Genomic DNA, 27,961 nt, shown 5'->3' on the forward strand with positions numbered 1-27,961 from the left:
GTCAGACAAATAAGTGTCTGAGCGCATGGACAATAATCAAGTGTCTGAGTCTCACCACCGACCCCCTTTAGTCGACTCTTATGACAATCATGGGATACTGCGGACTTACTCTTCCTCGGAACCCCAAAATTAGCCTGTGGTTTCCCTGGTTTAAAGTACTCACGGAAATGAAATAAACCCTGTTTTTTCGATCTCAGATTTTAAATAAATGCAGTTAATATACAAAATATATAAATATTCAAACAACTCAATTAGTACTAATTGGGCCTTGGCACAAATACAGCATATCAAAGGTTTTTATGTCTTTTTACACGAAAAAGTGTGTAAAAATATGAACAAAATAGACTATTGTGAAACTGAGCATAACCAGGTGTTAGTAGATCAAGGTGAATGTCCATGATCTATGCCACCTTGACGACTGGTGAAAACATGTGCTTGAAACTCACGTGCATGTGATTTGTCAGTGGTTAGTGATTTGTGAGTGGCATTGTGGGATAGTGAATCATCGTCAAAATATCAGAACGTAAAAGTAACATATTCCCTTCTCAAACAACAACTTACATGTCATTATTATTATGTACATAAACATAGCTGTTATTTTTATTTTCCAGGCTAATTTGCATAATGCCTATAGCCTGTTTCTGCCACGTCAATTTGGACTTAGTTTTATTTTTGAATGTTGAAAGTGCCTACAAATTACCTCCTGTAAAGTACATTTTGTATTGAGCACTGAGATAAAACTAGCAAATCCAGACTAGTACTTTTCCAGTTGTTTTGTTATTTCGTATTTACATCTACGTAATGCTTTATGTCGATTATTAAATCCAGCAAAACATGGTGTTTTTTTCATTTCCATGAGTACTTTAGGTTCCATAATTCACTATGTAATATCGCTAAGAGAGAGAGAGAGAGTTGGGTTTAACGCCGCTTTTAACAGTATTCCAGTTATATCACGGCGTGTCAGCTTAATGTGGGAGGAAAGCCCGAAGTGATGCAGGTCTCAGACGTTTACCTCTTCGGTGTAACCCACGAGCACGGGTATGGTGCTGACAAACCTAGAAACATAATCGGGGCGAACCGGGATTCGAACCAACAATCATAGGTTTCTAGCGTGCCCACTGGACGCAACTCTGCACAGCGAATTGCGGCGCGTTTGACAACTGGGCCATCCGTGCCCCCTATTATAGCTAAAATATTGGAGTGTAGCACAATATATTTACTCACTCATTCATACACTCTCTCACGCACTCTCGCGCATTCAAGGACACGCCACAGAACAGTCACATGCTGGACATGAACCTTTTCATATAAAGGCGATGTCAAGACGTGCACAGGACAATTGCAGCAAAAAATACACAACGAACCTCTTGATAAAAATTGTGTCCCTTCAGGGCACCGAACCTCTTTATGGCGAGTGTCAGGCAGGGTAACAAGAGGTACAACTGGTATGACGCAGTCAGAGGATCGAACCACCGAACTTTCGCTCTCCGAACAGACTTCTATCCACTGAGCCACGGAGGCAGAAGACAAGGTACAATACTACTACTTGCGTTTCAGCTTCGTGAAGAAAGCTTGATGTGATGAGTGAGTGAGTATGGTTTTACGCCGCTTTTAGCAATATTCCAGCAATATCACGGCGGGGGACACCAGAAATGGGCTTCACACATTGTACCCATGTCGGGAATCGAACCCGGGTCTTCGGCGTGACGAGCGAACGCTTTAACCACTCGGCTACCAGACCGCCCCTTTGAAGTGATGAAGGTCTCATATATATATCATGGATTCGAACCCAAGTTCACAGGTTTCTGGCATAGCTAAGGGACACAACTCTGCACTACGAATTGCGACGCCTTAGACGACCAGGCCCCTTCATCCCCTTCATCAAAGTGTCATTACCTTTTTCTGAAAACTCGTTTACGTTCATATACAACACAATTGGATTGACTGTTTGTTGTTTTACGCCGCTGTCTTGTTGTCTCACGGCGGTATGAACATAGTTGAGTCTCGGTCGGACAAACCGGTGGTTGATAAAATGAACATCCTCCCTCACAGCCCGAGCTTGATAAATCGCAATGAACCAAGTTACCGAAACTAACTACGTGAACCATTTTAATGGCCTCTTACAAGCATGTAGTTTACTGAGGAAAAATGTTATACATGAATTCCGTGGTGGCAATTGGTATTTTCAGACAAAGGGTTCATGTCAGTTGATATTTGAACAATTTCTCACACTCGGTAAGGTAAACCTACACACATACTCCATATTGTAAATCTATTCTATTCCTGACATTTATTGCACACAGTACATAAACATTGGATACTGGGTGTTAGTGGGACGTCATTACACTTCCACATTACGTTTTATTAGCGATTTCAAGGTTGAAACTCTGACACTAACTACATCATAATCATGACTTACAGGAAATAGGTTTGTGAACGTTAAAACATTGCAAGACTTGCGCAATCGATCAGATCACCTGTGAGAACAACTGCTTATGCGTTGGAATATTAATGCCAACCCTTCAGTAAAATAGTGGACATCACTATGGCACGGGTGGGTGTTCTTGTTATCATGGTGGCCCTCCTGGCTCAGTTAGGAACAACTCATGAGGGAAACACACATGAGGGTAAGCATAAAGGCCGCAGTCTTTCTTCATCCAAGTTTCATTTTCATTTTGTAAACTGCAAACGTTATCAACTATTGCATGAATTTAATTTAAATAAATGTTAATATGGTTTTAGCACTCAACATAATATTAGTTGCAATGACTCTTACTTATTTAGCTTATTTATCGAATCCTGGCTCACCCCAATTATGTTTCTAGGTTTGTCAGCACCATACCCAGTGCTCGTGGGTTTCACCGAAGTGGTAAACGCCTAAGACTTGCAACACTTCGAGGTTTCCTCCCACGTCAAGCTGACACGTACTTGTTATTTCCATGCCTTGTGCTCAGCATTCAGGGGATAATACAAGGACGGGGGGGATCGGAATCAGTATAATTTGTCTGAGTGTGGTATTTATGTCAAACTTCGACATGGTATCTCAGTGGGTACACTGAGTGGGTACATTGAGTGGGCACACACACACACACACACACACACACACACACACACACACACACACACACACACACACACACACACACACACACACACACACACACCATTTCACCTCTCCTTACCTCACATTTCACCGAAGTGATAATCGTCTAAGACATGTTTTACTCGAACATTCAGCTGACAGGCAGTGATATAACAGTTTTCTGTTGCGCCTGTATCTGATAAACACATATGGTATCCACACTTTTTGGCAACTTCAATGTCTAACGTTCGTTTCAGGAAAGACAGAAGCCGGAAGCTCTGTGCAGATAAATCCTTTAGGAACAGCCAGTGGTAAGCCTGCCCTGACACCAAATCATTTTAAAATGATTCATTGTTTCGTTTTCTTTGCTTTTAACAAAATTTCCCTGAATTGTTAAAGATGGAATATGTTTTGAGTCACTGCTTCATGATCAAGACGACTTTTCATTGTTTTACTCTGACAGGAGAAGCTGAACGGTTTTTCCTTTGCACAGCACAGGGCATCCAACACGTGCAGCCTCGGGTAGTTTTGTGTTTTAAAAACCGAGGAAAAGTATTTGCATTTTTTCCAGTATTTAGATAAACAAAATATTTATTTCCAAACAGATTCTGTATGAATGAAAGCGACAGAATTTCTATAATCATAAGAAATGTCTGCTATAAGCAATCCGCTGTACGATTACGACAATTTCAGAAGAAAGTGTTTATGAATCACAAGCAAATGATGAAACCAGGTGTTCGCGAAAAGGCGAAACCAAACACTATCAAACAATGAACTCCACAGCAACAATTTCAAGCAAGCGTAGAAATTCCTACCGAATGATACATTGAGAGACATTGTATATACATACATTGACTTTAAAGTTCAAGAACCGGTGGGAACCATACTTAGAATTCGCCCCACATTCTATTGCAAACCATAAGATCCGATCATTAAATTGAATCGAGTCGTTGTGATTGTAATAGCAAACCCCGACCTTGCTCAAAATAAAAAAAACCCCACTGATTTCACTACCGATAGACCGCACCCTTGAAGATCCGGGGTAGAATAGGTCTTCAGCAAACCCACGCTTGCCGTTAAAGGCGTTTATGACGTCTTTATTGTAAACTGTGTGCAGATCATGACAGTGATATTTTCGAATTAAGTAAGTCCATATTGCATGTGAGCTTCAGAGTTGAGTACTGTTTCCAGTTCACATTCACTGTCCAAACTGTCAAAACTTTTATATCATAATGATCTTTCATTTCTGGCAAATCCGTGAAGTTCCGGGTTAGGTCTTCAGCAACCCATGCTTGTCGTTAGAAGCGACTAACGGGATCGGGTGGTCAGGATCGCTGATTGGGTTGATGTATGTCATCGTATCCCAAATGCGTAAATCGATGTTCATTAAGTAAGTCACCGGATTGTCTGGTACTGACTCGATTATTTACAGAACGCCGTCATATAGCTGGAATATCAATCATACGGAGAAACTTCGTAGCAATATAACTTTTAGTTACTTTTCTCATCCAGGCGCTGGGGATGACGACGGGAATGTGGACGAAAATCTGAAAAAGGAGGAAGGCATATTTAGTCGTAAGAATATTTGTGTCTTGTATTATTGATAATGTTAAATCCTCGACTGATAGTCCCAATACACGACGTTTCTTGTAACACAGAGATAGCCAAATAGATCAACTAAGTCGTGAAAATAAAGCACACATTCTCCAGATCATTCTGCCCACACTCTTCTTCCTGTGTTGGCAACGATACCTCATATACCGTTCTATATCTTCTGTATATTGTCCGGGGCGGTCGGGTTGCCTGGTGGTTAAAGCGTTCGCCCGTCATGCCGAAGACCCGGGTTCGATTCCCGACATGGGTACAATGTGTGAAGCCCATTTCTGGTGTCCCCCGCCGTGATATTGCTGGAATATTGCTGAAAGCGGCATAAAAACATACTCACTCACTCACTCACTCACTCACTCACTCACTCACTCACTCACTCACTCACTCACTCACTGTATATTGTCCAAAGTATTCCCTGTGGACAATGAATATACCTGTCCACACTCAGTTGTATGCACCTTGCAATGTTCAGTCAACATATTGCCATGGTGTTTCACAGATACAACACAGGTCCCTCGTATTACTTACTTTTAATTGCTAACATACAAATATAATCCATCGTTGTGTTCGTTGTTGTGACCGAAATAGGTGAAATTAGTAACTGTTACATTCATGTTCGTGTGACAAGCTTTTCCTGACTGAACCATTGGAAGTTTTCTTTTCAAGAACACATCGACAAAAACAACAACTTTAAGACTGACCTTAACATTGCCCCTTACAGTTTAAGTGATGATGACAGTTTGCATTTTTGGCACGCATGATCCACCACACCAGGTCATGTTAACACTGACTCAGTCAAAACACAGATTCTAAGCACCTGATCCATTTTAGCAGGCTCCAAAACAAGGACAAGCTATTAGGGATCAATTCAAACACGCAATTCTCAAAGATCCTCTCTGTCATTTAACCATATCCTATCTATTTAGGGGATAGAACAAATCATCATATGTGTATGCTGTGTTTGTTGCAGGGATAAGGGCAAGGATGCAAAAAAGAAAGGAAGCGAGAAAGGCTAAGAGAAGTGGTGAGCTACTGATGTGCTATTTAATATGTCCCATCACTGTTTTCCTTGTACCATTAATAAAAGCTCAAATTTTTTTTTCTTGTGTCTGTGCATTTTTACACGTTGTAAGGGTTTTTCACAGTGTATTGATACTTTTCTCTGGCAGAAAATGATTTATCTTTTCTTCGGTATTACATTTGACCATATCTTGTTTATATCGTCTGTCATTGTCTGCATTTCTCTGTGAACTGCGTCGGTAGACTGGACCTCCTTGCTCTCACAGTCAGCATTACGCGACGAGTTGTTAGGTCAGCGAAACTTCCGCATGCCACTAACAGGTCTAGAACTAACTGTGCTTAATACCTTTTGGAGATTGAACGAGCGGATCACCCACTGAGACTTGATAACTCTTCCTTGCCATCATGATGTGTGTCAGACTCGATATCATTTGGATAAGTACACATTGTTAAGTCGAACCTTTCAGCGTGAAATTGAAATGTTACGTTGGTACCTGAGTGATAACATTCTTTTCAAAGTTTTCGTTTGGAGAACAAATCGACAAAAAGCAAAAACTGACATTAGCATTGATCATCAGTTTTAGTGATAATGTCAGTGGTCGTGTTAAGACACATGAAAGACAAAGTAGAGAATGAACAATGATCCATGCTATCAGTGATGTTGAGGCGCACGCAATCAAAAAATAATAGGCAATTTACACACAAGCGCACACCAGCATGCGCACACACACACGCACGCACGCACACACACACATTCACACACGCACACGCACACACACGCACACGCACACGCACACAAACACACTTAAACGAATGAATTAAACAGTTTTTGATTTCACCTATTTCAGTCATGACAAAATCAACAAATGATTATCTTTATATGTCAACATTTGATAGACATTCGATGGTCATTCATGTCTCGGGCATGCGCGTTTAGCACATTTAACCATGTCGCCTTAGGTCAAGGGCAAAAATGATAATTTGATATTGTATTGTTACACTGTTATATCGCCACAAAACATCCATACAGAGTGAGAAACTTCGTCGCAATATAACTTTTGGTTACTTTTCTCATCCAGGCGCTGGGGATGACGACGGGGTTGTGGACGAAAATCAGAAAAAGGAGAAAGGCATATTTAGTCGTAAGTATATTTGCGTCTTGTATCATTGATAATGTTAAATCCTCAACTGATAGTCCCAATACACGACGTTTCTTGTAACACAGAGATAGCCAAATAGATCAACTAAGTCGTAACATTACCTCATATACCGTTCTATATCTTCTGTATATTGTCCGGGGCGGTCGGGTTGCCTGGTGGTTAAAGCGTTCGCCCGTCACGCCGAAGACCCGGGTTCGATTCCCGACATGGGTACAATGTGTGAAGCCCATTTCTGGTGTCCCCCGCCGTGATATTGCTGGAATATTGCTAAAAACGGCATAAAACCATACTCACTCACTCACTCACTCACTCACTCACTCACTCACTGTATATTGTCCAAAGTATTCCCTGTGGACAATGAACATACCTGTCCATACTCAGTTGTATGCACCTTGCAATGTTCAGTCAACATATTGTCATGGTGTTTCACAGATACAACACAGGTCCCTCGTATTACTTACTTTTAATTGCTAACATACAAATATAATCCTTCGTTGTGTTCGTTGTTGTGACCGAAATAGGTGAAATTAGTAACTGTAACATTCATGTTCGTGTGACAAGCTTTTCCTGACTGAACCATTGGAAGTTTTCTTTTAAAGAACACATCGACAAAACAACAACTTTAAGACTGACCTTAACATTGCCCCTTACATTTTATTTGATGATGACAGTTTGCATTTTTTGGCACGCATGATCCACCACACCAGGTCATGTTAACACTGACTCAGTCAAAACACAGATTCTAAGCACCTGATCCATTTTAGCAGGCTCCAAAACAAGGACAAGCTACTGGGGAGCAATTCAAGCAATTCTCAAAGATACTCTCTGTCATTTAACCATATCCTCTTCTACTCGGGGGATAGAACAAATCATCATATGTGTATGCTGTGTTTGTTGCAGGGATAAGGGCAAGGATGCAAAAAAGAAAGGAAGCGAGAAAGGCTAAGAGAAGTGGTGAGCTACTGATGTGCTATTTAATATGTCCCATCACTGTTTTCCTTGTACCATTAATAAAAGCTCAAATCTTTTTTTTCTTGTGTCTGTGCATTTTTTCACGTTGTAAGGGTTTTTCACAGTGTATTGATACTTTTCTCTGGCAAAAAATGATTTATCTTTTCTTCGGTATTACATTTGACCATATCTTGTTTATATCGTCTGTCATTGTCTGCATTTCTCTGTGAACTGCGTCGGTAGACTGGGCCTCCTTGCTCTCACAGTCAGCATTCCGCCACGAGTTGTTAGGTCAGCGAAACTTCCGCATGCCACTAACAGGTCTAGAACTAACTGTGCTTAATACCTTTTGGAGATTGAACGAGCAGATCACCCACTGAGACTTGATAACTCTTCCTTGCCATCATGATGTGTGTCAGACTCGATATCATTTGGATAAGTACACATTGTTAAGTCGAACCTTTCAGCGTGAAATTGAAATGTTACGTTGGTACCTGAGTGATAACATTTGTTTCAAAGTTTTCGTTTGGAGAACAAATCGACAAAAAGCAAAAACTGACATTAGCATTGATCATCAGTTTTAGTGATAATGTCAGTGGTCGTGTTAAGACACATGAAAGACAAAGTAGAGAATGAACAATGATCCATGCTATCAGTGATGTTGAGGCGCACGCAATCAAAAAATAATAGGCAATTTACACACAAACGCACACCCGCATGCGCACACACATACGCACGCACGCACACACATTCACACACGCACACGCACACAAACACACTTAAACGAATGAATTAAACAGTTTTTGATTTCACCTATTTCAGTCATGACAAAATCAACAAATGATTATCTTTATATGTTAACATTTGATAGTCATTCGATGGTCATTCATGTCTCGGGCATGCGCGTTTAGCACATTTAACCATGTCGCCTTAGGTCAAGGGCAAAAATGATAATTTGATATTGTATTGTTACACTGTTATATCGCCACAAAACATCCATACAGAGTGAGAAACTTCGTCGCAATATAACTTTTGGTTACTTTTCTCATCCAGGCGCTGGGGATGACGACGGGGTTGTGGACGAAAATCAGAAAAGGGAGAAAGGCATATTTAGTCGTAAGTATATTTGTGTCTTGTATCATTGATAATGTTAAATCCTCAACTGATAGTCCCAATACACGACGTTTCTTGTAACACAGAGATAGCCAAATAGATCAACTAAGTCGTAACATTACCTCATATACCGTTCTATATCTTCTGTATATTGTCCGGGGCGGTCGGGTTGCCTGGTGGTTAAAGCGTTCGCCCGTCACGCCGAAGACCCGGGTTCGATTCCCGACATGGGTACAATGTGTGAAGCCCATTCCTGGTGTCCCCCGCCGTGATATTGCTGGAATATTGCTAAAAACGGCATAAAACCATACTCACTCACTCACTCACTCACTCACTCACTGTATATTGTCCAAAGTATTCCCTGTGGACAATGAACATACCTGTCCATACTCAGTTGTATGCACCTTGCAATGTTCAGTCAACATATTGCCATGGTGTTTCACAGATACAACACAGGTCCCTCGTATTACTTACTTTTAATTGCTAACATACAAATATAATCCTTCGTTGTGTTCGTTGTTGTGACCGAAATAGGTGAAATTAGTAACTGTAACATTCATGTTCGTGTGACAAGCTTTTCCTGACTGAACCATTGGAAGTTTTCTTTTCAAGAACACATCGACAAAACAACAACTTTAAGACTGACCTTAACATTGCCCCTTACATTTTATTTGATGATGACAGTTTGCATTTTTTGGCACGCATGATCCACCACACCAGGTCATGTTAACACTGACTCAGTCAAAACACAGATTCTAAGCACCTGATCCATTTTAGCAGGCTCCAAAACAAGGACAAGCTACTGGGGAGCAATTCAAGCAATTCTCAAAGATACTCTCTGTCATTTAACCATATCCTCTTCTACTCGGGGGATAGAACAAATCATCATATGTGTATGCTGTGTTTGTTGCAGGGATAAGGGCAAGGATGCAAAAAAGAAAGGAAGCGAGAAAGGCTAAGAGAAGTGGTGAGCTACTGATGTGCTATTTAATATGTCCCATCACTGTTTTCCTTGTACCATTAATAAAAGCTCAAATCTTTTTTTTCTTGTGTCTGTGCATTTTTTCACGTTGTAAGGGTTTTTCACAGTGTATTGATACTTTTCTCTGGCAAAAAATGATTTATCTTTTCTTCGGTATTACATTTGACCATATCTTGTTTATATCGTCTGTCATTGTCTGCATTTCTCTGTGAACTGCGTCGGTAGACTGGACCTCCTTGCTCTCACAGTCAGCATTTCGCGACGAGTTGTTAGGTCAGCGAAACTTCCGCATGCCACTAACAGATCTAGAACTAACTGTGCTTAATACCTTTTGGAGATTGAACGAGCTGATCACGCACTGAGACTTGATAACTCTTCCTTGCCATCATGATGTGTGTCAGACTCGATATCATTTGGATAAGTACACATTGTTAAGTCGAACCTTTCAGCGTGAAATTGAAATGTAACGTTGGTACCTGAGTGATAACATTCTTTTCAAAGTTTTCGTTTGGAGAACAAATCGACAAAAAGCAAAAAATCACATTAGCATTGATCATCAGTTTTAGTGATAATGTCAGTGGTCGTGTTAAGACACATGAAGGACAAAGTAGAGAATGAACAATGATCCATGCTATCAGTGATGTTCAGGCGCACGCAATCGAAAAAAATAATAGTCAATTTACACACAAACGCACACCCGCATGCGCACACACACACGCATGCACGCACACACACATTCACACACGCACACGCACACAAACACACTTAAACGAATGAATTAAACAGTTTTTGATTTCACCAATTTCAGTCATGACAAAATCAACAAAGGATTATCTTTATATGTCAACATTTGATAGTCATTCGATGGTCATTCATGTCTCGGGCATGCGCGTTTAGCACATTTAACCATGTCGCCTTAGGTCAAGGGCAAAAGTGATAATTTGATATTGTATTGTTACACTGTTATATCGCCACAAAACATCATAACAGAGTGAGAATATAACTTTTGGTTACTTTTCTCATCCAGGCGCTGGGGATGACGACGGGGTTGTGGACGAAAATCAGAAAAGGGAGAAAGGCATATTTAGTCGTAAGTATATTTGTGTCTTGTATTATTGATAATGTTAAATCCTCAACTGATAGTCCCAATACACGACGTTTCTTGTAACACAGAGATAGCCAAATAGATCAACTAAGTCGTAACATTACCTCATATACCGTTCTATATCTTCTGTATATTGTCCGGGGCGGTCGGGTTGCCTGGTGGTTAAAGCGTTCGCCCGTCACGCCGAACACCCGGGTTCGATTCCCGACATGGGTACAATGTGTGAAGCCCATTTGTGATGTCCCCCGCCGTGATATTGCTGGAATATTGCTAAAAGCGGCATAAAAACATACTCACTCACTCACTCACTGTATATTGTCCAAAGTATTCCCTGTGGACAATGAACATACCTGTCCATACTCAGTTGTATGCACCTTGCAATATTCAGTCAACATATTGCCATGGTGTTTCACAGATACAACACAGGTCCCTCGTATTACTTACTTTTAATTGCTAACATACAAATATAATCCATCATTATGTTCGTTGTTGTGACCGAAATAGGTGAAATTAGTAACTGTTACATTCATGTTCGTGTGACAAGCTTTTCCTAACTGAACCATTGGAAGTTTTCTTTTCAAGAACACATCGACAAAAACAACAACTTTAAGACTGACCTTAACATTGCCCCTTACAGTTTAAGTGATGATGACAGTTTGCATTTTTGGCACGCATGATCCACCACACCAGGTCATGTTAACACTGACTCAGTCAAAACACTGATTCTAAGCACCTGATCCATTTTAGCAGGCTCCAAAACAAGGACAAGCTATTAGGGATCAATTCAAACACACAATTCTCAAAGATCCTCTCTGTCATTTAACCGTATCCTCTTCTACTCGGGGGATAGAACAAATCATCATATGTGTATGCTGTGTTTGTTGCAGGGATAAGGGCAAGGATGCAAAAAAGAAAGGAAGCGAGAAAGGCTAAGAGAAGTGGTGAGCTACTGATGTGCTATTTAATATGTCCCATCACTGTTTTCCTTGTACCATTAATAAAAGCTCAAATCTTTTTTTTCTTGTGTCTGTGCATTTTTACACGTTGTAAGGGTTTTTCACAGTGTATTGATACTTTTCTCTGGCAAAAAATGATTTATCTTTTCTTCGGTATTACATTTGACCATATCTTGTTTATATCGTCTGTCATTGTCTGCATTTCTCTGTGAACTGCGTCGGCAGACTGGACCTCCTTGCTCTCACAGTCAGCATTTCGCGACGAGTTGTTAGGTCAGCGAAACTTCAGCATGTCACTAACAGAACAAACTGTGCTTAATACCTTTTGGAGATTGAACGAGCTGATCACGCACTGAGACTTGATAACTCTTCCTTGCCATCATGATGTGTGTCAGACTTGATATCATTTGGATAAGTACACATTGTTAAGTCGAACCTATCAGCGTGAAATTGAAATGTAACGCTGGTACCTGAGTGATAATATTCGTTTCAAAGTTTTCGTTATGAGAACAAATTGACAATAACTGACATTAGCATTGATCATCAGTTTCAGTGATAATGTCAAAGGTCATGTTGAAACACATGAAGGACAAAGTAGAGAATGAACAATTTCCATGCTATCAGTGATGTTGAGGCGCACGCAATCAAATAATAATAGGCAATGTACACACAAACACACACACGCACGCACGCACACACACACACATTCACACACGCACACAAACACACTTAAACGAATGAATTAAACAGTTTTTGATTTCACCTATTTCAGTCACGACAAAATCAACAAAGGATTATCTTTATATGTCAACATTTGATAGTCTTTCGATGGTTTTTGATATGTTTGGCATGCGTGTTTAGCACGTTTAACCATGTCGCCTTAGGCCAAGGGCAAAAGTGATAATTTGATATTGTATTTTTACACTGTTATATCGCCACAAAACATCCATACAGACTGAGAAACTTCGTCGCAATATAACTTTTGGTTACTTTTCTCATCCAGGCGCTGGAGATGACGACGGGGTTGTGGACGAAAATCAGAAAAAGGAGAAAGGCATATTTAGTCGTAAGTAAACTTGTGTCTTGTATTATTGATAATGTTAAATTCTCGACTGATGGTCCCAATACACGGCGTTTCTGATAACACAGAGGAGCCAATTAGATCAACTAACTCGTGAAAATAAAGCACACATTCTCCAACACATTCTGCCAACACTCTTCTTCCTATGCTGGCAACATTCACGTCATATACCGTACAATATCTTCTGCATATCGTCCACTGTACTCCCCGTGGACAATGAACATACCTGTCCATACTCAGTTACATGCTACTTGCAATGTTCAGTCAACATCTTGTCATTGTGTTTCACAGATACAAAACAGGTCCCTCGCATCAATTACTTTCAATTCCTGACACATAAAAATATGTTACATTGTTGTTGTTTTCGTTGTTGTGATCGAAATAGATGAAATCAGTAACTGTTACATTTATGTTCGTGTGACAAGCATTTCTTGACTGAACCATTGGAAGTTTTCTTTTCAAGAACACATCGACAAAAAAACCACTTTAAGACTGACCTTAACATTGACCCTTACAGTTTGAGTGATGATGAGACCGCCTCCGTGGTCTAGTGGTAGAGCGCCCGCCCGAAGAGCGGAAGGTCCGGGGTTCGATCCCCGGCCGCGTCATACCAAAAGACGTTTAAAGATGGTACTTATTGTTACCCTTTCTGGCGCTCGGCATTAAGGGGCTAAAACAAGGACTGGTCGGCTCGGAGTCAGTATACTGTGTCTGAGTGGGGTATTCATGTTAAACTGCTGCATGGTATCTCAGTGGGCTAGCACTATAAATCGGCATCAGTCCGGACTAGTACAAGCAGACACACACACACACACACACACACACACACACACACACACACACACACACACACACACACACACACACACACACACACACACACACGTGCATGCACGTCGCTATATAAGTGCCATAATCTTGGATGCGACGGTAAAACCCAATTTCACCTAACCTCACCTTAAGTGATGATGACAGTTTGCATTTTTGGCACACATGACCACCACACCAGGTCATGTTAACACTGACTCAGTCAAAACACTGATTCTAAGCACCTTATCCATTTTAGCAGGCTCCAAAACAAGGACAAGCTACTGGGGAGCAATTCAAGCAATTCTCAAAGATACTCTCTATCATATAACCATATCCTCTTCTACTCAGGGGATAGAACAAATCATCATATGTGTATGCTGTGTTTGCTGCAGGGATAAAGGCAAGAATGCAAAAAAGAAAGGAAACGAGAAAGGCTAAGAGAAGTGGTGAGCTACTGATGTGTTACTTAATATGTCCCATCACTGTTTTCCTTGTACCATTAATAAAAGCTAAAATCTTTTTTTCATGATGTGTGTCTGACTTGATATCATTTGGATAAGTACACATTTTTAATTCGAACCTATCAGCGTGAAATTGAAATGTAACGTTAGTACCTAAGTGATAATATTCGTTTCAAAGTTTTCGTTCGGAGAACAAATCGACAAAAAGCAAAAACTGACATTAGCATTGATCATCAGTTTTAGTCATAATGTCAGTGGTCGTGTTAAGACACATGAAGGACAAAGTAGAGAATGAACAATGATCCATGCTATCAGTGATGTTCAGGCGCACGCAATCAAAGTGATAGGCAATTTACACACAAACACACAAACGCATGCGCACACACACGCGCACGCACGCACGCACACACATTCGCACACAAACACAAACACTTAAACGAATGAATTAAACAGTTTTTGATTTCGCCTATTTCAGTCACGACAAAATCAACAAATGATTATCTTTATATGTCAACATTTGATAGTCATTCGATGGTCATTCATAAGTCGGGCAAGCCTGTTTCACACATTTATCCATGTCGCCTTAGGCCAAGGGCAAAAGTGATAATTTGATTTTGTAGTGTAACGCTGTTATATCGCCATAAAACATCCATACAGACTGAGAAACTTCGTCGCAATATAACTTTTGGTTACTTTTCTCATCCAGGCGCTGGGAATGACGACGGGGATGTGGACGAAAATCAGAAAAAGGAGAAAGGCATATTTAGTCGTAAGTAAACTTGTGTCTTGTATTATTGATAATGTCAAATCATCGACTGATTGTCCCAAAACACGACGTTTCTTATAACACAGAGGAGCCAAATAGATCAGCTAACTCGTGAAAATAAAGCACACATTCTCCAGCTCATTCTGCCCACACTCTCCTGTGTTGGCAACATTACGTCATATACCGTACTATATCTTCTGTATATCGTCCACAGTATTCCCTGTGGACAATGAACATACCTGCACCTTGCAATTTTCAGTCATCATCTTGTCATGGTGTTTCACAGATACAACACAGATCCCTCGTATTACTTACTTTCAATTGCTAACACACAAATATAATCCATTGTTGTGTTCGTTGTTGTGACCGAAATAGGTGAAATTAGTAACTGTTACATTCATGTTCGTGTGACAAGCATTTCCTGACTGAACCAAAGAAAGATTTCTTTTTGAGAGCACATCGACAAAACAACAACTTTTAGATTGACCTTAACATTGCCCCTTACAGTTTAAGTGATGATGACAGTTTGCATTTTTGGCACAACTGATCCACCACATCAGGTCATGTTTTAACACTGACTCATTCAAAACACAGATTCTAAGCACCTGATCCATTTTATCAGGCTCCAAAACAAGGACAGGTTACTGGGGACCAATTCAAACACACATTTGCCAAAGATCCTCTCAAACTCGGGTGATTGGCCAAAACATCATACATGTATGCTGTGTTTGTTGCAGGGATAAGGGCAAGGTTGCAAAAAGGAAAGGAAGCGAGGAAGGCTAACAGAAGTGGTGAGCTACTGATGTGCTACTTAATATGTCCCATCACTGTTTTCCTTGTACCATTGAAAAAAGCTAAAATCTTTTTTTCTTGTGTCTGCATTTTTACACATTGCAAGGGCTTTTTATAGTTTATTTAATCTTTTCTATGGCAGAAAATGATTCATGAAGATAACTCATTGTGTATTGATACTTTTCTCTGGCAGAAAATGATTTATCTTTTCTTCGGTATTACATTTGACCATATCTTGTTTATATCGTCTGTCATTGTCTGCATTTCTCTGTGAACTGCGTCGGTAGACTGGACCTCCTTGCTCTCACAGTCAGCATTTCGCGACGAGTTGTTAGGTCAGCGAAACTTCCGCATGTCACTAACAGAACTAACTGTGCTTAATACCTTTTGGAGATTGAACGAGCTGATCACGCACTGAGACTTGATAACTCTTCCTTGCCATCATGATGTGTGTCAGACTTGATATCATTTGGATAAGTACACATTGTTAAGTCGAACCTATCAGCGTGAAATTGAAATGTAACGCTGGTACCTTAGTGATATTATCTGTTTGAAAATCGACAATAAGCAAAAGTTGACATTAACAATGCTCATCACAGTGTTAATGATAATGCCCATGGTAATGTTGAGACACATGAAGACCCAAGTAAAGAATGAGCTGGAGTTTAGAGCTGAACTCTCGCAAAAACGTTAAAACCACAAATTCTTATGCTGTCCCCTCTCTTTTCGTATTCTTTTGGTGTTGTTGATTGGACGAAACAAGAAATGCAGAGTATTGACACCCTCACACGAAGAATCATGTCAGACAATAGATCCCACCAACCTCGCTCTTCCCTCAAACGTTTATATTTACCAATCATAATGGGAGGACGTGGTTTGATCTTTGGGATTCTTCATGCTGGAATTGTTTTGTACACTTCTGCACACATTTATTTGTCTGATGATCCTCTTGTGTAGCATGTCAAGACTCATGATGAAAACAAGGCATTCCACAGTTTTCGTAAACGAGCTAAGTATGTGGGACATAATCTCAATGTAAGTGTTGATTTTGTTGGTGGTTCTGTACCGCTGGACAGTACAGAAATAAGTGTTCACCAAACGAAGTGCCATATTAAGTCGGCCCAGACTCAGTTTTTCGAGGAGAGGCTTTCTCCTCTCTGCATCGAGTTGATGTGCAGTGTGTGAGTCCTTCGCTTGGATGAGGCAAACTCTACATGGTTACTTGAGTTGCAAAATGTCTCTGGAAACAAATACAAATAAGTCCATCGTTTCAATTACTTTCAAATGCTACCAAACAAATATAATGCCATTGTTGTTGTTTTTTATTGTTATGGTCGTTTTTTAACGGTTTAAAGCTTTCTTTTTGAGAAACTGACTTAAACATTGTTCAGTTTTGGTGATATGCCAGTGGTAATTTGATGATCGTTGTTTGTGCGTGGTCCTTTTGTCTGGTGATTGTTCCAAAGATGAAGGGGAAATCTAGCTTCAAAGTCAACCCAGTTCATCACAATATAATCATTGAAGCTCTCAGCACGGGGAACTTCAGGTGTATCCTCCTTGGCATGTAACCATGTGTCCTGCACTTGTCCTGGAGGAAGGTGTGGCAGTGCCGCAGCTCGCCGTATCCATCGTTTCTCGTGGGGATCTTCTTTGTTGGGGACAGCTAAGCCAAGTGTCTTTTTCCACACTGCTTGGCTGAAGTGAAAGTAGCAGCCTTTGACTTCAATTGCTGGGAACTCAGCTTGAACTGCGCGAATTGCAGCTAGTTCAAAGTCGGTCTGGATTCTGGCGGGAGAAAGTTCTCACTGGAGTCTCTCCTGGACGAGTGTCTTTAGCTGACTAAATAATCTCTGGTATGTTATCATCTGGCGATCTGGTAACAGGGTAAACACAAGAGGGTAGTTGACAGTACCACGTCTGGCATGCAGGATATAGACTTGATCCCAGAGTGTAGGACAGGAACTGAATGTTCCATCCCTGTAGATTGTCTCGGCTTACTGAAGTGCCTCCAGTTGACGTCGTGTTGAGAACGCTAGAAATTTATTGTCTTCCCCGTCGCCGAACAGAAGGTAGGGCTGGCCGTCCATGGTCTGTGTCCAATCCTCAGTCAGATTAACCTCAGCTCTGGTCTTCTGATGATGCCTGTATAGTGAACTGCTCATACTGGAAAAGGAGGGCAGTAGAGCAATAGTTGCTTGATCGTGTTGAGCAATTTCTTGGTTGTACACCTGGTGCAACTGGGATTAGAGAGGTGTGTGACAAATGGGACGAGTAACTAATGGGATATAACCATCTTCGCCGTCAGTGCAAGTTGACACGCATTCAGTCAAAGTACCAATGAGCACAGGTGGCCCCGTCGTCTAAGGCGCCGCGATTCGATGTGCAGAGTTGCATCCCTTGGGCACGCCAGAAACCTATGATTGTGGGTTCGAATCCCTGTTCGACCCGATTATGTTTCTAGATTTGTCAGCACCATACCCGTGCTCGTGGGTGTCACAGAAGTAGTAAACATCTGAGCTGATTTTTTAAATAGGGCACATCAAATATTGCTGCAGCCACATATTTGATCAATGGCATTACCGTTTATGATTATCAACCTAATGATGTGTTTTTTAATATAAGGACTCTTTTCCAGGGCAGATCTTGAAAACCGTACAATATTTTTCACTAAACTTTCACATGACTGGTGCCTTTTATAGTTTGGGATTTTTTAAATAAATATTTTTCGAGTTTCCAGGGCAACGACTTTAACTTAAACTGAAAATGGTGGGAGTGCTCATTTCCGGAGCAGATCTTGAAAACCGTACAATATTTCTTCACCAAACTTGGCACATAAATAGGTCTAGGGAAAAACTGGTGCCTTTTGATACTTTGAGATTTAAAGAAAATCCGAGTTTCACTGGCAACGACTTTGACTTAGACTGAAAATTGGGGTAATGCTTGATTCCGGAGCAGATCTTGAAAACCGTACAGTATTCTGTCATAAAAGAAAACAGTATCCAGGAACTTTACCATGGGGTCTCACAATCCACAAGTCTCAAGGTAGCACCTGTGAGCAGATGATTGGGAACATGACAATTATACAAGGAAGTAAATTTAAAGCCCAGCCTGCTCAAGTGTATACGATGCTCAGTTGGGTCAAATCGAGGAAAGGCCTAAAACTTGTAGGTTTGCTGAACACAAAATTGTAGTAAACAAAAAAAGCATTGGAATGAGATGACTAAATTGCGAAATGAAATACTGCTCACCTGGACACACCCTGTAGAGAACAGTCATGGCGATAAACTCATAGTGGCTCACTTGAATGTTCGATCAATCAGTGCTCATTTCGAAGATGTGAAGAAGGATAAGTTTGTTGGTGTGCTGGATGTTTTGTGTTTCACAGAAACACACTTCAATGATTACAGTGAAAGAGTAGTGCCAGGATATCAAGTCTGGTATTGGTATGGTATTGCTGTGTATGTCTCAATAAGTTTCAAGAACAGTGTCCAGCTATGTGATGTAATGTCATCTCGCAGTACTGAATACATTTCTTTTCTTGTTGGCAAGTTCTGCATTGCTTGTGTGTATGTTCCTCCAAAAGTGTCATGTCGCATTCACTTCCAAAATTCATGCAGAAACTTCAGGATGAATGTGAATATGTCCTAGATACTGGGAATTTCAACTGTGATCTGAGTGAAACACTGAAACATGAAGATTTCTTTAATGTGAGGACAATGACTCAACTCATTCACTCACCATCTCACTGTCTTGGAGCTACGCTGGACTTGTTTACTGATCATGCGAGTGCTGCAGCATTCCAGACTCGAGTCTACTACTCAGATCATCAGATGATCAGTACATATCATGGTGACCCCTGCTCTATTTGATCTCTAAGTAAAGTAAGAACTCCCTTTCTCCTCTGATTATTGTTTAAGTAATAACACAAGTCATTACAAATACAACAGTGTAACTGTATCTTAAACCTACTCAACTGTATAAACACTGCCTCCTATCCTGTATATATTCTTGTCAACCATACTCTGGAGACTTGCTTGATAACGGTGTTGGAACCTACAGCGAAACGTCGCTTCTAATTGTAATAATGAAGTTGTTCGTCCATATGTCTCATCCTTACGCATGACAAATACAGTTACATATTCTATCATAAACAGCAGATGGCATATCAACACCAGAATAACTTTTTTTAATGCTGCAATTAGGCCATTTACAAAAAGGTCCAGTGAACATAGTTCACAGGAACTAATGCATTGCACACAACTGGACATGTCATATTGGCGAGTATATCATGCAGCGGGAAAGGCTGAAATATGTGGTGAGCTACTAATATACAACAAAATATGTCCCACGACTGTTTCCCTCATACCTTTAGGACCAGTCAAAAGTTAAACTCTCTCTGTTCTCGTTTTTGTGAAAAGTTTTCCATGGTGTGTTCATACTGAAAAGTATCAATATTTTCTTCCATATTACATTTTACCATATCTTCTTTCTGTCGCCTGTCATTATTTCTCTGGGAACTGCGTCTTTACATTTGAAGTCCCTGCTCTCACGTTCAGGCAGCATTTTGCTAAGAGTTTATAATTCACTTTGTCCTGTCCTTAACAGCAGTAACTGCGCTTAGTACCATTTGAAGATTGAACGAGCGCTTTCTGCTCATGCTGATTACGCATTGAGACAGACTTTTCACCGCCATTCAATCACTCTTTCAACAAGGATAGGTTACTAGATCGATTCAAACAAGCAATTGGACCCGGGTTCGATTCCCGACATGGGTACAATGTGTGGAGCCCATTTCTAGTGTCCCCCGCCGTGATATTGCTGGAATATTGCTAAAAGCGGCATAAAACCATACTCACTCACTCACTCACTCACTCGTACCATTGGAACATGCTTATGTCCCTTTTTTCTTGTTTTTGTGTATTTTGATTTGCAATGAAAGGTTTCTATTGCTTGTCATTGTCTGCATTTCTCTGAGAATTGCATCTTTACATTTGAGTTCCAAACTCATAACAAATGAAAAACATGGTTTTATTCAGGTACCTTATTTATGAGAATTCTATTTATAACATACCCATTTCTTTTCTTGCAGTGGCATATACATCTGTTATGGAGATAAATTGAACTTTTTATCATGGATGTGTAATGTTTGAGACAGACACAATCTTCAACAAACTCATGAAAATAAAAATGAACATTTGCCAGCTTGATCTGTCCACACTCTCTTCTCAGTGCTGGCACGATTCACCTGATAAACCGTTCAAGCTGTTCTCCATCCATATATCGCCCGCTTCCACACTGTTGACAATCAACATACATCCCAATGTTTGGTTTTATCAACTTTTCATTGTTCAATCAACACCATGGCATGGTTTTGTACAGATACTATACATGATGACACGTCACAAAATGACATTAGGCCAAAAATAATCGGTGAATCACTTTAGGTTCCTTGCAACAGATGAACCTCCAAGAAAATTCACCTTGAAGGAAAATCTTCGCCATGATGTATTCTTGTTCCTACATATAGAACAGATAATTCCTTCACACCATGACGTCCGAGAACTATACTGTCAGAAAAAGTAATGATATCATGATAGTGATGACTATTTTCGAATTAGCATTGAAGGGTCGTTATTTGAATAAATCCTAAAACAACAAACAAACATCATGTCCTTCAACTGCATGAAATTATCGTTCATTACAAACATAACTGTTGCAGAATTTGGTGAAACGGCACATCACGGGTTTTCAGCGCTGAGCATCACATCTGGTTAATGGCGCGCTACCGAAAGCCAGGTAGGTTTATTATCAACCCAAACATCAGCACTCAAGATACGAGCGTAAGTCTAAAGGTTCGTGGGCTCTTAAGCATTGCTTTGTGCAATGTGAGGTTTCAACGCGTGTTTGAAGAAAATCATCTCTTGGAAAACATAACTCCATATTACAGACTGATAACTGCATCTGTTTCCGAGAAGACAACTTGACACGTTGACATGGGTCAACGAACTGTGAGTATATACATTCATACAAAGAGCATGTCACCAAAGAAAATGTATGAAGATTTGAAAACCACCCTTTGATGGGACTGCCAATCACAACTCTTGAAATGGATTGATGAATTTAAGCGAGACAAAATAAGTACAGATGTGACCATGTCTGGTCGCCCTGAAGACGCCACACCAGAAACTGGGGGATGTACACAGCAAGGGTGTGACTTACCAACGTGTTACAATTGAGGATGTCACTGACACTGTTAAGAGCAGTTTGGGGTTACACTTCACATGAACATGCCGTACGCATGCTGGGTACCCCGAATATTGAAAATCGTTTGACCCCGGGCAGTTATTCTGATAAATGCTTGGTGCGAATTGAAACCCAGGATGAGACCTGTGACCATCACAGTGATCCTGAATCAGAACTTTGGAGCAGTGGAATCATTTGCTTCACCCAAACAAATAAGTACAAACGGGCGACATCAGTCAAGATGATCATGACTGACTATCTGCAAAAAGGTCAGACTATCAATGGGCAATACCATGCCACATAACTACGTCAGTTGAGAAGCTATCATGGAAAACATTATGTTCAGGTGCGCTACTGCTTCATGACAATGAACCTGAACATACAACTGTATTTCACAGACCCGTGAGGGATCCGAGTAAGAATTCGTCTTAAACAATCCAAGAGGCGACAAACTCAAAAATGGATAAGAAATGCGTTTTTCAATGCCACAATCTGCACCTGCAGACACTTTCATTTGTGAAATACAATCTGTTTTGTTTGCCTGTTGTTTAACGCCGCACTCAGCAATATTTCAGCTATATGGCGGCGGTCTGTAAATAATCGAGTCTGGACCAGACAATCCAGTAATTAATATCATGATCATTAATCTGCCCACCTGGGACACGATGACATGCATCAATCAAGTCAGCGAGTCCGACCACCCGATCCTGTTAGTCACCTCTTACGACAAGCATAATCGCCTTTTACGACAAGCATGGGTTGCTGAAGACCTAGTCTATCCCGGATATTCACGGGTTTCTCGTACATGAGATAATCTTCTATCACCTCTTCTATCACCCAATATTTATTCACTTGAGACCGGCCTTCTTTCGACCATCAATCTCACCAACGTAGCATTATCGATAGACTTTGTATCACCCAACAATGTAGAACTTGAGACATTCCTTCCATCGATCAACAACGTAGCACTTGCGACAGTCCTTCTTTTGACCCGAACTGTAGCACTTGATTTTGGCATTTTATTGACCACCACCGTAGCGACGAGTTATTCTTACTGTGGACCGCAACCGCACCATTTAAAGTGAGCTATTGGTATTGGTAGGGCGTCGATTTAACTATGTATACACACACACACACACACACACACACACACACACACACACACACACACACACACACACACACACACATTTAACTCTCTCTATATATATATCTGCGTGATGTTATGTAATCAAATATGATTTTTGTTACAGAAGCACGCTCACACACCCAGGAAACGGACTTGTTGGTGTATACTGATAACTCATTGTAATAAATAAAGACAGCAATGCAATTAACCTTCGAGTTTCTCTGTTTATGTGGAGTACAGAGTAACAAAGAGTTTGCGAATTACGGCAGATAAAGCTCTTTCAAAGATAGAAATATGTCATTGGCTATCCCTTACTTGTCGTCAAATACCCAAATATTCTGGATCGTCGCTCATACTATCAACCGCTGGTTTAGTCTGATCTGGATTTCATAAGCGGTTGAACAAGTTTGGTAAAAGGCCGTTTGGCGCAATATTGCAATCATATGCATGACATTATGTGACACTAAGAATGGATTTCACACATAGAAAAGTCTGTTGCTCATGTTATCAGCCCACAACAGTGTATCCATTGTGGCCATCCAGTCACTGGTCTATGCTGACGACAAGTTTGTGGAGCTTGCTTTTAACACAAGAAAGGCGTGCAAGTTAGCACGGCGGTAAGAGTGCTTTACCTCGTTCGGCATACACTTATGTGACTTAATGAGAAGCTAGAGTTAAACGGTGTTTGTGTCGGGGATGTGTTGGATGCAGTACTAATGAACTTTGCACACTCAGTTCACTTCGGAAATGTGAGTGAAACAGAACCATGGTTTCCGGCCTGATTGAACAATGGTGACATTGCCTTGCTGCAATATAACTAGAAGCGCCGTAAAATATTATCTATCTCGCTTTTCCAATATAATATTGAGGGAGAGTTTCGTAAAATCAGTATGACATGCATGCGAGTATGATAAGTTCTTCATTACCAATTATTGGTTTAACTTGTGGAGTTCCCCTTTAGAAATGTGCACTGATCACGACCGCTGTGTCAGAAAACCACAATTGTCGAATTATATTAATTTTCAGATATGGCGTCGTTTCAGGTGTGACGTCATTCCGACCTTACGTCACAGTAAGATTCGAATGACGACAACAATGCTGCCCGAGTGACAGAAATACTACACTGGTACACGTGAAATGAACTCAGCTTTTTCTAAAGCTGTTGGCAATAAACACTTATATGCACTGTTAAACTATACGTTAAAAGATGTCATAATCTTATGTATGATAATATTACAGGAAGACATCTTACCAGCAATACCAGTATTTCCGTGTCTTATCCATCGGTTAGAACAAAACAAGCATATGTCGATTTATCTGTTTGTCACTACTGGCCTGTGAGTTCAAAAGTCAATCCTTTTAGTTCGGTGCATTGTTGTTATCAGAAAGTGCCTTATAGCTCATCTTCATTCATCTAATGGTCGTGTATCAGCAACCTATCATGACTTCTGACGTTAGTAACGTTATACCCTGATTTTTAAATGTCTACTTATGAACAAACACCTGACTGGTAGATGATCCTGCATTATATCACAGAACGTTACACCCTGTCATACACCTAACTGGTACATTATCTGCATTATATCATTGAACGTTACACCCTGTCATACACCTAATTGGTACATTATCTGCATTATATCACTGAACGTTACATCCTGTCATACACATGTCTGGTACATTATCTTCTTTATATCCAAGAACGTTACCTCCTGTCATACACCTAATTGGTACACTATCTGCATTATATCACATAGCGTTACATCCTGTCATACACCTGACTGGTACATTATCTTCTTTATATCCCAGAACGTTACATCCTGTCATACACCTGACTGGGATATTATCTGCATTATATCACAGAACGTAACCTCCCGTCATACATCTGACTGGTACATTATCTGCATTATATCACAGAACGTTACTTCCTGTCATACACCTGACTGGTAAATTATCTGCATTATATCAGAGAAAGTTACCTCCTGGCATACACCTGACTGGTGCATTATCTGCATTTTATCACAGAACGTTACCTCCTGGTATACACCTGACTGGTGCATTATCTACATTATATCACAGAACGTAACCTCCCGTCATATATCTGACTGGTACATTATCTGCATTATATCACGGAACGTTACATCCTGTCATACACCTGACTGGTATATTATCTACATTATATCACAGAACGTTACTTCCTGTCATACACCTGTCTGGTATATCATCTGTATTATATCGCTGAACGTTAATTACCTCCTGTCATACACCTGACTGGTACATTATCTGCATTATATCACTGAACGTTACCTCCTGTCATACACCTGCCTGGTATATTATCTGCATTATATCACATAGCGTTCCATCCTGTCATACATCTGACTGGTACATTATCTGCATTATATCACTGAACGTTACATCCTGTCATACACCTGACTGGTACATTATCTGCATTATATCAAAGAACGTTACCTCCTGGCATACACCTGACTGGTACATTATCTGCATTATATCACTGAACGTTAAATCCTGTCATACACCTGACTGGTATATTATCTGCATTATATCACAGAACGTTATCTCCTGGCATACACATGACTGGTAAATTATCTGCATTATATCACTGAACGTTACCTCCTGTCATACACCTGACTGGTACATTATCTGCATTATATCACAGAACCTTATCTCCTGTCATACACCTGACTGGTACATTATCTGCATTATATCACAGAACCTTATCTCTTGTCATACACCTGACTGGTACATTATCTGTATTATATCACAGAACCTTATCTCCTGTCATACACCTGACTGGTACATTATCTGCATTATATCACTGAACGTTACCTCCTGTCATACACCTGACTGGTGCATTATCTGCATTATATCACTGAACGTTACCTCCTGTCATACACCTGACTGGTACATTATCTGCATTATATCACAGAACGTTACTTCCTGTCATACACCTGACTGGTACATTATCTGCATTATATCATTGAACATTACATCCTGCCATACACCTGACTGGTGCATTATCTGCATTATATCACAGAACGTTACCTCCCGTCATACATCTGACTGGTACATTATCTGCATTATATCACTGAACGTTACCTCCTATCATACACCTGACTAGTACATTATCTCCTTTATATCCCAGAACGTTACCCTCTGGCATACACCTGACTAGTACTCTATCTGCATTACTTCACAGAACATTAACACCTTTCATACACCTGACTAGTACATTATCTGCATTACTTCACAGAACGTTAACACCTTTCATACATCTGACTAGTACACTATCTGCATTACTTCACAGAACATTAACACCTTTCATACACCTGACTAGTACATTATCTGTATTACTTCACAGAACGTTAACACCTTTCATACACCTGACTAGTACGCTATCTGCATTATATCACAGAACGTTAACACCTGTCATATACATAAATGGTACATTATCTGCATTACATCCCAGAACGTTATCTCCTGTCATTCACCTGACTAGTATATTATCTGCATTACACAACAGAACGTTAACACCTGTCATACGCCTGGCTAGAACATTATCTGTATTATATAACAGAACGTTACCTCCTGTCATACGCCTGGCTAGAACATTATCTGTATTATATAACAGAACGTTACCTCCTGTCATACGCCTGACTAGTATATTATCTGCATTACACAACAGAACGTTAACACCTGTCATACGCCTGGCTAGAACATTATCTGTATTATATAACAGAACGTTACCTCCTGTCATACGCCTGACTAGTATATTATCTGCATTACACAACAGAACGTTAACACCTGTCATACGCCTGGCTAGAACATTATCTGTATTATATAACAGAACGTTACCTCCTGTCATACGCCTGACTAGTATATTATCTGCATTACACAACAGAACGTTAACACCTGTCATACGCCTGGCTAGAACATTATCTGTATTATATAACAGAACGTTACCTCCTGTCATACGCCTGGCGAGTACATTATCTACATTATCTGCATTACATCCCAGAACGTTATCTCCTGTCATACGCCTGGCTAGAACATTATCTGTATTATATAACAGAACGTTACCTCCTGTCATACGCCTGACTAGTATATTATCTGCATTACACAACAGAACGTTAACACCTGTCATACGCCTGGCTAGAACATTATCTGTATTATATAACAGAACGTTACCTCCTGTCATACGCCTGGCGAGTACATTATCTACATTATCTGCATTACATCCCAGAACGTTATCTCCTGTCATACGCCTGGCTAGAACATTATCTGTATTATATAACAGAACGTTACCTCCTGTCATACGCCTGACTAGTATATTATCTGCATTACACAACAGAACGTTAATACCTGTCATACGCCTGGCTAGAACATTATCTGTATTATATAACAGAACGTTACCTCCTGTCATACGCCTGGCGAGTACATTATCTACATTATCTGCATTACATCCCAGAACGTTATCTCCTGTCATACGCCTGGCTAGAACATTATCTGTATTATATAACAGAACGTTACCTCCTGTCATACGCCTGACTAGTATATTATCTGCATTACACAACAGAACGTTAACACTTGTCATACGCCTGGCTAGAACATTATCTGTATTATATAACAGAACGTTACCTCCTGTCATACGCCTGGCGAGTACATTATCTACATTATCTGCATTACA

The 27,961-nt window shown here is 40.3% G+C and overlaps 1 protein-coding gene across 1 annotated transcript; it reads left to right on the plus strand.

Moving 5' to 3' along the window:
- The first annotated feature begins 2,545 nt into the window (after positions 1 to 2,545).
- LOC139471969 (uncharacterized) lies at positions 2,546 to 16,861 on the plus strand. The gene is made up of 14 exons (XM_071254475.1): positions 2,546 to 2,627; positions 3,340 to 3,393; positions 4,595 to 4,657; positions 5,661 to 5,714; positions 6,790 to 6,852; positions 7,771 to 7,824; positions 8,875 to 8,937; positions 9,848 to 9,901; positions 10,944 to 11,006; positions 11,909 to 11,962; positions 12,981 to 13,043; positions 15,036 to 15,098; positions 15,833 to 15,886; positions 16,845 to 16,861. Exons 1-14 carry the CDS (start codon positions 2,546 to 2,548, stop codon positions 16,859 to 16,861), a joined length of 801 nt encoding a protein of 266 aa, XP_071110576.1.
- The last annotated feature ends 11,100 nt before the right edge of the window (positions 16,862 to 27,961 follow it).

The sequence above is a fragment of the Haliotis cracherodii genome, unplaced genomic scaffold (assembly GCF_022045235.1).
Source record: "Haliotis cracherodii isolate W230 unplaced genomic scaffold, xgHalCrac1.p SCAF_23, whole genome shotgun sequence".
NCBI classification, from domain to species: Eukaryota; Metazoa; Mollusca; class Gastropoda; order Lepetellida; family Haliotidae; genus Haliotis; species Haliotis cracherodii.

Coding starts and splice junctions, on each gene's coding strand:
- LOC139471969 (XM_071254475.1), top strand. CDS start 2,546: ATGGCACGGGTGGGTGTTCTTGTTATCATGGTGGCCCTCCTGGCTCAG. Junction 2,628..3,339: donor TGAGGGAAACACACATGAGG/GTAAGCATAAAG, acceptor CGTTCGTTTCAG/GAAAGACAGAAGCCGGAAGC. Junction 8,938..9,847: donor GGAGAAAGGCATATTTAGTC/GTAAGTATATTT, acceptor TGTTTGTTGCAG/GGATAAGGGCAAGGATGCAA.